This window comes from Myiozetetes cayanensis, unplaced genomic scaffold (genome assembly GCF_022539395.1).
Source record: "Myiozetetes cayanensis isolate MyiCay16 unplaced genomic scaffold, myiCay2020 scf10, whole genome shotgun sequence".
In the NCBI taxonomy this organism is placed as follows: Eukaryota; Metazoa; Chordata; class Aves; order Passeriformes; family Tyrannidae; genus Myiozetetes; species Myiozetetes cayanensis.
Window position 1 is genome coordinate 7404631 of NW_026086605.1, and position 14283 is coordinate 7418913.

Sequence of the window (14283 nt, forward strand, 5' to 3'; positions counted from 1 at the left end):
CCAGAATGATGCATTCCAATAATAAAATACTTTGGCTTCTGAAAATGTGCATCATCTTTCCTGATCAAATTTTCTGACTTTCAGGCTCAGCCTCAGGATCTTGTTATGTTGTGTCTTCATGATAAATGAATCCCCAATACCAAGCATCTACTCTGTGTGGAGTAGATATGTCACCCCTTACGCTTTTCTTTGACAAACAAAAGCAAACAGAAGAAAACAGGAGCAAAAAGAAAGCCGCCATATAAATTTGCTTAAGGTTGGTTCAGTGTTTCTAAACAAAAGCTGAGCCTCATCTCGCATACAAAGTAGGATTTTTCTACCTCCTAAACAAGAGTCAAACATAGAAGTTCAGATACAAAGGAATTCAAAAGGGATTATTATGTACCACCCCATAAAAAGATAAAAAAAAGAAAAAAAAGAAAAAAAAAAGAAAGAAGATAAGAAGAACACCTAATAAGAGTTTTTTTTCCCCATGTCCTTTCTATTTAAAGGTAGATCTATCAGAGCTGATTGAAGTAAAGAATTTTTAAGCATGTGCCCAAATGGGAAATACATGGGAAATCTTCACACACAGGATTATTTAGAAATTCTCCCTCTAAAGTTCCTGTTAAATTATATCACGGATTTATAGTGCTTTTGATTAGGTAGAGTAGTAGTAAATAAGCATGGGAACTTCTATCAAAGGGAGAGGAAGCTACACAAGTGACTTAGGAGATGAATGCACACCACGTTTTGCCAACACAACCATACTACTGATGCTTAAAACAAGGTGAAAAAAGTGGGTAAGTGGAACATCTGAAAAACACATGAAAAAAGAAACATCTTGTCATCTAATCTGACTATTATTCACCTCTTGGGACCAGCAACAGATCTTTAAAGAACTAGCTTTAAAGAACTTTAAAGCTCTAGCATCGGAAGAACAAAGCAGTAACCTGGACTGAAAGCCACATACACATCCAGTAAGCTTTTCTGGTTTGTTATCTTCAGCAAAGTGTTTAGAACAATCACACGGAAAGTAACTCTGTAAAAGCAGCAAATATTTCCCTGCTGGCAAAGAAACAGAAGTGGACACAGTCTTAGGAGAAGCTGCACAGCCACACAAAAATGTTGTCTGAAATGGAAGGAATTTTTAAAATGAGAAATGCTGATCAAATATAACGATGGCCAGTAGAGAGGAGAAATTAAGTCATGTAGATATTTCAAGTTAACCTATGACTGACTCTACTTGGTCTTGAGCCACGATCACTGTAAAACCATGTTGCTTTGGTCAAGCCAGACATATCTTCTGCTATTTTGTCTCCTATTTGAGAAACACCCTGGACCTCTTTGTCATACACACTACTCAACAGCAAAGCATTGGTAAAGATTTCTTTTATTAGTTCAGTAACAAAACAACATCAGTACATTGATAACCAGTGATAAACAATAGAGTTTAACTGTCCAGCATCTAGAAATCTGATGTTGTAGCTTGCTTTATGTATACACACATTCCAATGGTCTCAATGCATTTTTACAAGTTGGCAGCAGCTAAAATTAACAACTTGCACACATGAACACACACGTATACACCTCTATAAGGATTACTTTGTAAAAATCAGCCTGGCAAAGAGACTCTGCAGCAGCTGACATTTCCAATAGTCATGCACAATTTTTACGAATAGTTAAGGCCAGAAAAGAGGGGGAGAGGAAGAGATACAGGGAGATGCAAGGAGAAAAGACAAGCAAGTAAAACCAATAATTGACGATAGGCTCATGTCTCCCAGTCCTTCAGGTCAAAAGCTAAGGGTTGTTAAGAGGCAGTGTCCCTATTATCAAGTCTACTTCTTGACTCAAAACAGCTTCTAGAACTGTATTTGTAAAGCTAGACCAGGTGGGAGAGCAAGAAAAACAGAGTTGGTGAAGAAAAACTTTAATTTGCAGAGGGCATTTTGGAGAATTAAATTAATATGTCCTCATCTTGGCTCACCTAAGCTACCCTGGAGGAGGATGCATTTTTTGATTAAATAGTTTCTGTTCAGGTCTGTCCTTTGAGAAGTGTGGTGACTACATAGGCTAGGGGTCACATTTTAGAACAGAGATACTGTAAATTCTTGCAGACCTACTAAGCAAGCCCACTTGGCACAAAAATAGCATTGAAGTTGGTATGGAAACAGGAGAATTAATAATTCTACCCAGGACAGTGAAAATCACTAAACCTCTCTCCATGTGGATTGATTCAAGGACAGACAAAGGCAAAGTAAGCCCTTTAACTTTGGTACAGTATTTCTCTGTATGTAGTAATTGTTTTTCGACACATTAGCAGAATTACTTAGGTAACTGACACGGTTGGGTGATGTGTCTGTACACAGACATATTTTGAAGGTCAAACTTAACACTCTGTGGTTCAAGTCATTCTAAGATTTTAAACATAATTGGTCTAGCAGAGCTACAACTTGTTATAAAGTGAAAATAAGGACACTTCAGGAAGTGAAATAGTTAAATGTATAACCGAGTTTCAAGTATCTTGAACGTTTAGTAAGGAAACATACAAAGTCACTAAAAATCCTCCTATCGACTTAACATAGTTAAACACATTTGAGTAAGAAATCCGTTCGAGTGCCCAGGCAGCCGTGGCTGACCATACTGTGAATGTCAGTTCCTTGACTCAGTGAGGGAGCTCTTGCCATTTGAAACTTAGGCAAGTCATTAACCATGAAGAAAAGCTAAGGTTATTACTTAGCTGCCTGTTCAGTTGCAGGTATTGTAATCTGATGAACCAAGCACACTAAGTATTTTCTGCGTTTACCTTTCGAACTGCGCACGACACCCACAAATCCCAGAGGGGCTAACATCACTGCAGAAACGATGCAATTAAAATTTTCTAATCTCATTTGCAAATAGAAAGCAGAAAAATATAAAGCAATGTGTGTGAGGCTTTCTGGGAGCCATAGGAGACTGGTGAGGGGTACAAGCATGTGACATTCCACGGTACTGAGGCAGGCTGGCTGCGTGCCACTGTCAGCCACTGTCACTGCACCCTGCAAGAATTCGGCTGCAAATCTTTGTTTCCTTTATGTCTTTCATATCTTTGCATTTCTCAAGGTAAAAGGCAAAGACAAAGTCTTTCAGCTGGAGTTCTTTCATCCAAGAACATTCTTCATCCAAGGCCAAAGGTTCACCATATCCTAAAAGGCCTTTGGATCTGCATGTTCAGTCATCTTCATCCAAACGTATTTCTTTGGGAGCATTATTCAGTCCTTGTGGCCGATCCTAAAAGAACACCAATAAAAACTATCTTCATTCCTTCAAATACAATCTTCAATGGTTTTATCTCTAGGACCACTGTATGACAGCATTGTGTCAAAGGTGCAAAATGGATTCAGAGATATTTCAATTAAAACCAAAGCACATTGAAACAGCTTTTCTATAGTTTTTGAGTTTCTAGTTTTGGTCAGCTCTATAGATAAAGGTTTCCAAGGTGATATAGGCTTTCTGGAAAACTACACATAGAAACACAATATTTTTCTCCTGTGTTGACAGCTGTCTAGAAGACTACCTGTTAGCTTTCCTGGGAAAACATTTCTAAAGCGATAAAAATTGTGATATAAGATCCTATCTGTGTATTACACTACACAGCACTTTGAATACACTGTATAGTGTATTGCACTACACAGACTCTAGAATACGAGGAGGTTCTGTATCCAGTTAAATTGCTTTTCTGGAGTAGGGAGAAGTAAAGTTTCCTCTGTGTGGAAACAAGACAGTTACTTAATGGTGCATGATAATGCTATAGAACAGTTTATAACACAAAGCAAAAAACCCTGCAATTGTAACTTGTGATTGCCTAAAAAAAAAATCAAATGTGTCAGCGAATCTGGATTTCAAAGAAATCCCATTCTTTAACCTGCCCATCGTTATTCCACATCATCTCACTCACTGAAGTGTCTCCATCTTCTTTTTTAAAATATATGTGAAATTTTCCAATCCTTTTTTTCCCTTTTTCTTTTTTTATATTTTCCCTGAGCCATCTATTAATCTTGTCTTTTCTTCCTTCCGTCCAAATATCTTCTTCAGTTTTTCTCTACAGGTAGCCTCTCCCTGCTACCCATCTTTTTAATTCCACGAGCCCCTTTATGATTTTCATCTCAGCCTTTCTCCCTCTGCATCATTCACAGCTCTATTTTGGTCTTCAGAATCTCTCTGCCCATTCTGAATCTCCTGCCCCTTTTCAGCCTACTGCCCCACAGTCACCTCCAGTTCTTCGCTTTTAATATTTTTTTGTCCTTTATTTCTCTTCATATCCGTCTTTCACCTAAAGCAAATGTAATTTTTTTAAAATTTTTTTTTTTACCAAGCTTCTGCTATTGCAAGACTCTGCCAAACAACCTGGTCACAAACTGTTTCTGCCTTGTTCTAATAGTATGAAAAGACTAAACTGGAGTAAAAAACCCAACCAACAAACAACAAAACATAAACCCCAAAAAAACCTTCTCCTTAAAAGCAGTGCTGTCAATTTTCATTATTTTATTACAATAATTGAAATAATTAATGTTATTACTACTGTATTGGCAGCTTTTGAAGGACATCCATAAAAAAAATCGCTCCAAAGCAAATTTTAAGTTTGATGCTTACAAGAGAAGCATGAAACATGTTCCTGTCTTAGCTAAGTGAATCACAAGTGAGAAAGGGTATAATTCAACTCTAATATTTTCAAGTCTTTGATTTTTAGGCTAGGTGTACAACTATTAGCATTCTGACTCACAGGGCAGACATAAACCTGATGTGAATAGAAGAGCAGACTGTGTAACACTTAAATCCATACCTCAGTTTGAACTATTTTGAGTTAACAGTACATACTGTACGGTCAGAATATTAAAGGAAGGGAAGAAAGAAAAGGAAAGCTGATCTCAAGCACTGACCACATTAATGCCATTAAAATGTCAGTCATTACACTGCAGTTGTAAAAGCAGACAAAAAGATTATCTCATAACTTTTATGCAATTTTGAATGGAAATGACCAGCAGTGACAAGAGTTTGGTTCTTTGCAGATTTCAAACCAGCACCAAATGGAGAAGAAGCTCAAATTTCTGCATCAGTTTGTGTTTGTGATATTTGTTCCTATCAAAAGTCATTTCTTGATCTCAAAGTAGAAGCCATTTCCCCTGAAATGGGAAACGAACAGGTTAGATAAAGGATATTAATGAGGATTACTTTTTCCTTGGATGAAATGTAATTAATACTCCTCATTAATTATCTCAAAGAAAGATGAGGGGGAAGGAAAAGTGGTTGTTTTTTTCTCCCCCCCCCCCCCCAAGTCTTCACCTTTAATTGCTATGTTTTATATAGTTCTGGAATTCATACAGTTAAATTGCCCTCAGGATTCTTCTTTTATGGTTCTATCTACTTTTTCCAGTGTAAGAGTAGAAAGGATTAAAATTTTGATTATAAACTCTTTGAAATCCATCTTCTAACATAAATGATACCCATTATGCTATGTTTGCATAACTGGGCTAATTACTTACAGAAAACATTTCTCTATCAGTTCTGTGCTGAGGTGAATTTAAAGACACTGAAAGGTTCAGAAATCAAATACTTTATAGCATTAACTTTTTGAAAGATGTTAACAGGTTGGATTAGCTCAAACAGAACCTTCCTATTCACTCTCTATTTTGCCTTCAAGGCCTGACCAAAGCAGATATCAGATTTTAAATCTGGTAAAACTCTGATGGGATTTGGTTTGTAGAAAGCAACAACCCCTAGTTGTCTCAAGTTCATTAATTCTTTAATGTCCTTTGTTCTTTAGTTTTCATGTGTAAACTAGTTTTCAGAGTCAATAAAAAACTTTTATCTGAAAGGGGATAGTCACAGTGTATCTTCTTGTAAAAGCAAAAATCACAAGCTTGTTTTAACATCAAGACAAGTGTAAAAAGAGAAAATAAAGATGACTGTGTGAGCAGCAGGCTGGAAGAAGACTGAAGACAAAACAAGGGTGCATTCTTTTATGTCATTTTTCCCCCAACAAATTTCAGGCTTATCGGATATTAGACCTAGTATATTATGTAATTAAGGATCATTTTCTGGATGCTGAGGCCTTCCTAAATTTATTCATAAACAGACCTAAGCTATTGCTTTCTGTCCTGGTACTGACAGTAAGTAGTTCTCAGTTTTCCCCAGCTGACTCCTGAAAAATGCAGTACAAAAAATAAAATTAAAAAAAAAAAAAAAATCCAAAGGTGCCAACAGCAAGCTTGGGGCTGGGTCAGTGTTCCCCTTGCAGTGTGAAAACAAACTGTGAAATGCCATGAAGTGCTTGGAAGCACTCACAAACAATTTTCTCAGTGTTCCCTTCTCAGCACTGAAGCCAGCTGTAGGTCAAGCCAGTGCTAAGACAAATCTGAGCTTTACAGCTGTTGAAATACTTAAGCCACACCAGATTTTAAAGTGATGTCAATAGCAGTGCAGTTATTACTTGCCTGCCACAGGATCTGCTGATGGCAGTTGAAGTTCTTATTCATCAAGGGTCCCAAATAATTGAAGCAATCCATCTGCTCTGTGTACTGCTTTCTGCCTATACTGTCATTACTTACTACCTTGTGATATTTGCCAGTGATGTCATACTTAATCAAGCAATTGGCAGCCTGTTAGATCTCTTGAGAACTGTGCTGTCATGGAACATAGGTAACTAAAATATTCCACCTGCTTCAAGCTTTCCCCTTGCAAGATCTGATGGGACATGTTATTTGGCAGTGACTGTCATAACTGATCACGCCGTTGCCAGACTCGTGCATGTTTCCTGAGAGCTGCTGCTGTTTTTCATCATGAATTCCAGATAATTGAAATAATTGACCTGTTCTAAGGCCCTGCTTTGATTTGAGTATTTTCAGCATTGGGACATTTGCCTATTGTCATATTTAAGAGCAGCAGGAGGAAGAGGCTTTGATTACCCTTTCACAAGATGTCTCAGCACCGCAAAGTGACGTTATTTGCAGTTTGTGTTACTGAACTGCCAGACACTGCTCTGCTCTCTGTACTCATAACATGACTCACAAGTACACGTGCTATGCAATATCCATCCAAGTGTTAGAAAGGTATAGGAAGAGGAAATGAAGGAAAGCATGCAAGCAGCTTTGCAGCCAGACTGATAATGGGAGTCCTCTTACTGCTCCCATGTGATGAGTAATTTAAACACTCTAGTGCTCTGTTGGTTAAATGAACTTCTATTAAGATTTTTTCACTTGTTGAGGAGCCTACAAATGTTTTAGAGGATTAGATACCTGAACTTATGCTTTTCACTGCTTATTACATAGTTAAAGGAGACTCTTGCCTGTTGATTGATATAGAGATTTTTAGAATAGTCCAATTAACTATACTAACCATAAAAAGCTTTGATGTGTTCTTCTGCTAAGGGGCATTTCTTACTTATAGTCAGATTATATTGCTCAGTTTTATTTGAGAAGAGCAAAGTACCACATTTCCTCACTAGATCACATCTCCCTCCTGAATTTACTGTATTCATCTCAAGGATGGATGCTCAGTTGTGATCACTGCTCTGCTTAGAATCTCAGCGGGTCACAGGCTGACTGACAGTGACTGTAGAAGTCTTTCCAACACTTTCATCAAGATCTAACATTTCTGAAGCTGTACTTTAAGGCATTCTACATTTTGCACTGCACAAACTACACATACAGAATTATTTTTAAAATACCTCTTATAACAAAGCATCCAGCTCTAGTATTGCCCAACTTTTCTAGAGTCCAAGTTTTTCTTTATCTGTAGCTTTTTCTTTTCAGCTCTTTATCTTCTTACACTGAAATGACTAAAGAGAAATGCTGTTTATGAAGGGAAAAAGCTGCCAAATCTTATACAGATGTACAGCTAGGAAGGATGTCAACAGCATTAGAGTTACAATTATCTACCGACTTAAATAAATTTTTTTTTTTTTTTAAATTGAGTGTAAATGAAACCTACTCAGAAAGTCAAGATGATCTGTTAAGAATAACAGTTTACAAGTAAAGTCTGGTATAAAAGGAACACCATGCAAAAAAAGGAATACTTTTTCCTCATCTTACATCAAGATTTTTAGAATAGAAAGTGTTAAGTGTGTCTTGATTAGACAGGTTTGATAGGTATTAGTGTAAAGGAAAAGTCAAATCTTGACATTCAGAAGAAATTTACATTTCCATCAAAACTTAGAGTCAGTAGATGCATACTGGGACAGGCAGTCACTGCAGGTCCGTGGCCCACAGAGCAGCCAGGGATTGCTTAGCTCCCCCCATGCTCCTGACCTTCAGGAGGTCCCTTCTAACCTTCAGGCAGCAACACAGCACATGCAACCCAGGCACTACAGCACTACTTGCATGCTTTTCCCCATGGAGAAAGGGACTAACCTAATGATAAATTTCAAATGTCAAATTTATAAAGTTTATCCAGGAAGCTTGATATGCAGCTCCAGTGAGTCTTTGTCAGTCCTTGCTTTCTTAAGGGAAAAAATAATGACAGAAAGGACACTGCTGTATTTATGGACACAACTGGGGGGTGAGGGAAATCCACATGTTGATGAAATAGCTTTTTTTTTTTTTAATGTGCTTTGGTGATGATTGACTGTAGAAAATTAAAAAAGGTGACTTTACAGATAATTGGCCCCGATTAACAAAAGAAAACAACACTGCAGCTTTTTGTCAGCAGTGTGATGCAATTATGCAACATTAATTATACTGGCATGGCAATGAAAGGTCACACAATATAAAGGAAGAAGAAAGTAGTCCTATACTCTGATAATATTACTGCTTGAAAATGTTTGTGCTTAGGTAGCACTCTTGGAGTGGGAGGGAAATCATTCTTCATTCAAATCAGGTGAAAATTTGCCGCCAGATTCTGGTCAGACTGATGAACGTGAAATAAAACAAGGTGGTGGAAATAAAGAAGGTGTTGCAAACTTTATTGTGACTGCCTATCCTTTCATCCTCAACAGGCAGGTCTGCTCAGGAAGGGGTATATAACACCAGGAAGCAACATTTTCACTTAGTAGGGGGTCAGTAACAGCTTGCCAGCAGTAGTATAATTCAAAGTAGAAGACCTAAATTTTCTTATCACTGCATATGTTTTCATTAAGATAATCTACTGCTCTCAATATTATTCTTATTCGTTGCCTTCTCCCAGTCACCAGTCTGACTGCTCCCAGTGCCAACTCTCTAGGAAGTAGACTGTGTGCCTCACAAATCTTCACACAAAATTTAGGAAAAAAAAACCAAACAACTCAGCTTTGTTACCAGTAAATAGTATTTTTTTTTCTAAAAGAAGTCACTTTTAGCTAGACTTTTCCCTGCCCACCAAGGTGCTTCCCCCCAACTGCTTTATTTGCACAGACTAATTTACCAGTGAATGAAAAATGGCAGCAAGTTTTGTGGCTTTGAAATACAATTTCAAATACCCTAATAAATAAAAGACACAATAGCTTATGATGTCATCTCTGCATGCAATATATACGGCTTTTCCTGATTCTTTCAATTTTTCTAAATTGATTAGAAATACATGGGTAACCTTGAAGGCCAAAAGTTTCTGAAGTAAAAAGCACACAGTGTTCTAATGTTTATCACTAATGGAGTCAACTGTGCCTCTTTGCCAAGATGAAAGAGACTTGCAAAGATATTCCAATACTGCTGCTTCCTCTCCCAGAGCAGAATTGAGACTTGGCAATGGGTAAAGATGGGCAAAATTGTGCCAGAGAACATGTCAGGGATGTAGCCTCTCATTGGCAGGCTGGAACTGGGTTAGGTCACATACTGGAGGAGCAATATAATGGTCTAAGTTGACAGCATTTGCCTTCTCAAGTTCAGGCTAGAAAGTTCTTCAAAAAAACCCAAAACAAAACAAAGCAAAAAAATCCAACGAAACCCCAGCCAGTTTGTCTCATATGCAGACACATTTCCCTTCCCTTCCGAAAAGAATACAAGATTCAGTTAAATATTGAAATGATTACAGTGTCAGCAAAGAACAGAAATGGACCGGGGGAAAACTATTTAATTTTTCTTTTTAGTTCAGTAGAGAAATCCTGTTTTCAGCAGTTCCCTTTCAAACACAAACCTCTCTTGAAATAATAAAAAGCCTCCTTTCTCATGTTGTTTTAACTTTTCACATAATTACAGAGAAATTGCTAATGGTCACACTGAGCACTTAAATCTAATTTATCAACAGGCTAAGTCAAACTTTCACAGCAAGTTAAGTTATGCAGGATACATATTTCACTACAGCACTGTACCACCACAGTTGGTAACTTAAAGGCAAGCATTTAATTGCACGAAAAGTTTTGGCAGAGAACAAGGGAAGAGATGTAATGAGATGGTCTTTGAACAAACTCAGTGGAATAAGCATTGATAAAAATATCAAAGAATTAATATTGAAAGTGAAATTAAGTCAGAATAAGGAAACTCCCAATTCCTGGATTTTAACTTGATACAATATCTAAGAAGAGGTGAACTTGAAAACTAGGTTAACCTCTCTTTCACTTTGCATTTCTTTTTACATTGAAGTAGTGGGTTTTTTAAACCTGTGGTTTTGCCTAACTGCACAGCATTTCAAATGGCAAAATACATCTTTCTTTTCAAGTCTCTCCAAGTTGCTAGAGAACACCTTGGATACTATTCAGTGTACCCAGCCTTTTGCTTAGGCAGCAAATGCTACTCTTAGGCAATGGTTATCTTGAGTAGCTATAGCATCATTAACTTGTCTCAAATGCCCCATTTTTAGAGATTGTTCTTGTTGGGAACAATTTCAGAAGAGTATAGAGAAGCTGAAAAGGAGTGAATGTTTTAGATTAGGCTATTATAGTAAAATTGAGCATCCCAATCAACTTCTTTGGTATCTAAACTGATTTATCACATCCAAGCTCTCCTGTGTTAAAAGAGGTCTGAAAAAATTATGCACCAGAAATTTTGTAGTAGCATTTCATGTTAGCCCTCCTCTATCCCCAGAGGTCAGATTCCAATTTAAATTATACTATCTACTAGAAAAATAAAAAATCCTCTACCTTAATATTATATTAATATATCAGTGAGACATGTCTGACATCTCTCATCTTTATACAGCAGACAGTGGAAGTGATTTTGAGAGAATCCTTGATTGTTTCTAAGGTAAGAAAGCAACAAAGAAAAAAGGTATCTGGGATATTCCTTCTGAGACACCTCAGCTACCACATCACCTCTTGCTCTGATACATAGCCAGAGCCCCAGTCTTCCTTCCAGCTTCTCCTCCACCTAGTTCTACAAGAAGAAAGCAGGTATTTGGATGAATTCTGTTTACCTTACACCTCCTTGAAACCATGGCTCATAAGATGAAAATTATCTTATTTAACTGCTAAAGTTCTTGTACTGTACTCAGTTATTTAGTGACCTTATAAAGAGGTCCCCTCCACACATCATATATCGTAATATTTGAACAAGCTTTCAAATACAGACACTCAATACAAACTGATGAAGAAAAACTGAGGTAACCAGGATTGTACTCAAATGGTACTCATGGACCTAATTATAACATATAACTCTCCTGATTGCCACTTAGGCAACCCCAGTATTAGCTTTTAATTCTAGACCTCTCCCAGAAACAGCAACTTCCACAAGCAAAGTCATCTCTGGTCTGACAGGGAACACCCCATGCCTTCCCATGCAAATGGATGTTGAGGTGCAAAATTAGTTCCACAGCATTCATTCCATCCTAGAATTAAGCAGATGCTTTAGGTGCCAATCACTGTCACGCTTTCAGACTCAAGCAGTTTCAGACAGACACACAAACCTTTCCCTGCAGAAAAAAACATGTGAAATGGAGGCGGGACCAGAGCGTTGTGGCGAATGCAGCCTATTTGCCACAAGATGCACAGAAACTGGACATGCAGATTCAGCTGCTTCTGACAGGGAGTTAATAACCATTATCTTCCTAAAAGTTGTCAATATCAACTAGATCATAGCCTACTTTGAGAGGACACACTTGCCATGAATTTCATTTATCCCTCTGTCCCCCAACAATGAGAAGAATTCCAACTGAACACACAGACCTCAGGCAAGTCATTGCTTGCTGCACTGCAACACCCAGAGCAACCTGCCTGACACCCAGCTTTGGCCATGAATCTCTGCCAGCCATGGACCCACCAAATACCAGCAGCTACAAAATCCATCAGTGCAGCACACTCCTCCAGGCTCCTCAGTGCTCTGCTCCATTGATTCATTAGAACAGGGGGTAACATGTGGGGACTGAACTTCACCACTCCTGTTCCCCTTCTCCCCTGGTAATTTCTGCATGAATTTTCCAACTGTAAGATTACTTTGTTTTCACTGTAAAAATATTTATAGTGACCTTTTTAAAAAGAAAGTGTCCCCATTATTTTAAACTTTCTCTTTGGATTACTTATTATTGTGTTGATACAATTAATTGTCATCTCTGAATATTTTCCTGGACATGTTACCAGGTTATTTTTAATAACGCTGTTCAGACTACCAGGAGGTGATGCTTAGATATGCTTTGTATCTTGGAAGTTTAAAGTTGGTAAAAAGGGTTTTTTGACAGTAGTGGTCAGGCATATAGCCTTAATATTATTAAGATATCTGACAAAAAGAAAAGGCCATCTGAACTTAAGTCAGATTGCACACAGAGAAAGGAAGACAAAAGGCATTCAATTCAGATTAATTTGCTTCTGATGCTTTTTGTCATTATTGGTTTTGGGTGCCTGAGAACCCAGAAAAAACCACTTCTACATGTTAGTAACTTTGATCCATAGAAGACTCAGAAATTTGTTTATTTTTTTCAAATTTTCAGCTTCAGGGTTTAAAGAAAAAACACACCAAATTATATACAGTGACAATGAGAATCCAAATGAAAAAGATGCACAGAGAGGAAAACAGAGAATTCGTTCTTTTAGAAGCTGGCCATTGCTACTGATTCAGTCCATGCCAAAGGTCTCCTATCACATCTGTCTCTGGGAATAGACTCATGGAGGGATTGTCTTTGCTCACAATATTCAAAATTTTCTCAAGTATTAGAAGAAAAAAAGGAAAAGAACTCAAAAACCTTTTACTATCTTTACAAAGCAATAATTATACTTCCTTGATATACTAATGTATCAATGGAAAGTTAATTTATCCTTACTCTATGAAAACTGTCACTTGGCAAACAAAAGCAAACAAAAGCCAAGACACAGAATGGCTGGTTGATTTTATTCTACCCAGCTATGATAGAAAATGAAAGACAAGTTTTTCAGTGTACAAGTAAAATACAATCTAAATATGCACTTCAAAATATTTTCCTGAGTATGTGAGTTGGCAAACACGTTTGCCAATATTAACAGATTACTTGGCATTGTGTACATTCTACATCCAGCATTCCCACTATTTATTCAAACAAAGGTGATCAGGGTCATTCTCCTCATTTGCCAGAGAAATGCTGTGTTTAAATGGGCAAAGTAGGGCTCTGAGCCAGGATTCATGTTTATCGAGATAAGAGTTCATTTAATGGAATTTAAGGTTTTAACATTATGTAACTAAATTTTTGTCAACACAAATCAAAGTACTTCATGTAGGCTCTGCTACTGCAGTCAGAGACCAGGTCAGCAGACCCTTGCTCTCCAGGGAAGCCCTTTTGACCCAAACTGATGGATCTTGGCATTCTCTGCACAGCCACTCTAGCCTTGCACTTAGACCATCCGTCCACAATGGCCTGCCAGGAGGATGGAGTTGCTCCTTTGTAATTCTGAATTTTAAGAAAGCCTTATTTAAACGTGAGGGAAGATGCAAATATTTATTAGATAGCCTTAGAAGAACACGATTTGATGCTGCTTTTCATCATAATACTGCTGATCATCACTCCCTCAAGTCTCTTCAGAAGTAGCTAGGACTTTCAACATGCACCCAAGCAGATTTCAAGAGGAAATGCGAGACTAAACATTCTGTTTTGAAATACTGTAAAATGATATGTATTATAGAATCAGGTTTTGTTGTGTGTTTTTCAATTTAGCATACATAATTTTCAGTTTTGCTAGTAATTCAGAAAGCTTTAATGCTTAATTAGTCTAAGCTTGGTAATTCAGCCAGTGAAAACTAAAATGTTTAAGTCATATTAATTGTAAACAATGTTAACAGTTAATTTTCTGAATGATGGAGCAACATAAAAACAAACTTGAGCAAGACTATGATTAATTAATTGATTAGCTAGTTTCTGTTGAGAATTATATTCAATAACAGTCTGTCAATACAAGTTGCTATCAATTGCCACTTTATGAAGTGCCAAAAATAATGGGTTCAGGTACATACTAGAACTAGT

The 14283-nt window shown here is 37.3% G+C and overlaps 1 protein-coding gene across 4 annotated transcripts in view; it reads right to left on the reverse strand.

The window, feature by feature from the left end:
- The window catches only part of ATRNL1 (attractin like 1), a 462818-nt gene that overhangs the window by 84480 nt on the left and 364055 nt on the right, over positions 1-14283 (reverse strand). For 2 of the 4 annotated variants that reach the window (XM_050337088.1, XM_050337084.1), the window contains one exon: positions 1398-3249. The exons of the other annotated variants lie outside the window; for them this stretch is intronic. In XM_050337088.1, coding sequence (XP_050193045.1) covers positions 3190-3249 — 60 coding nt within the window. In that variant the 3' untranslated portion in view covers positions 1398-3189. Of the gene's footprint in view, positions 1-1397; positions 3250-14283 lie in introns of those variants that run through there. 4 annotated transcript variants of the gene reach the window in all.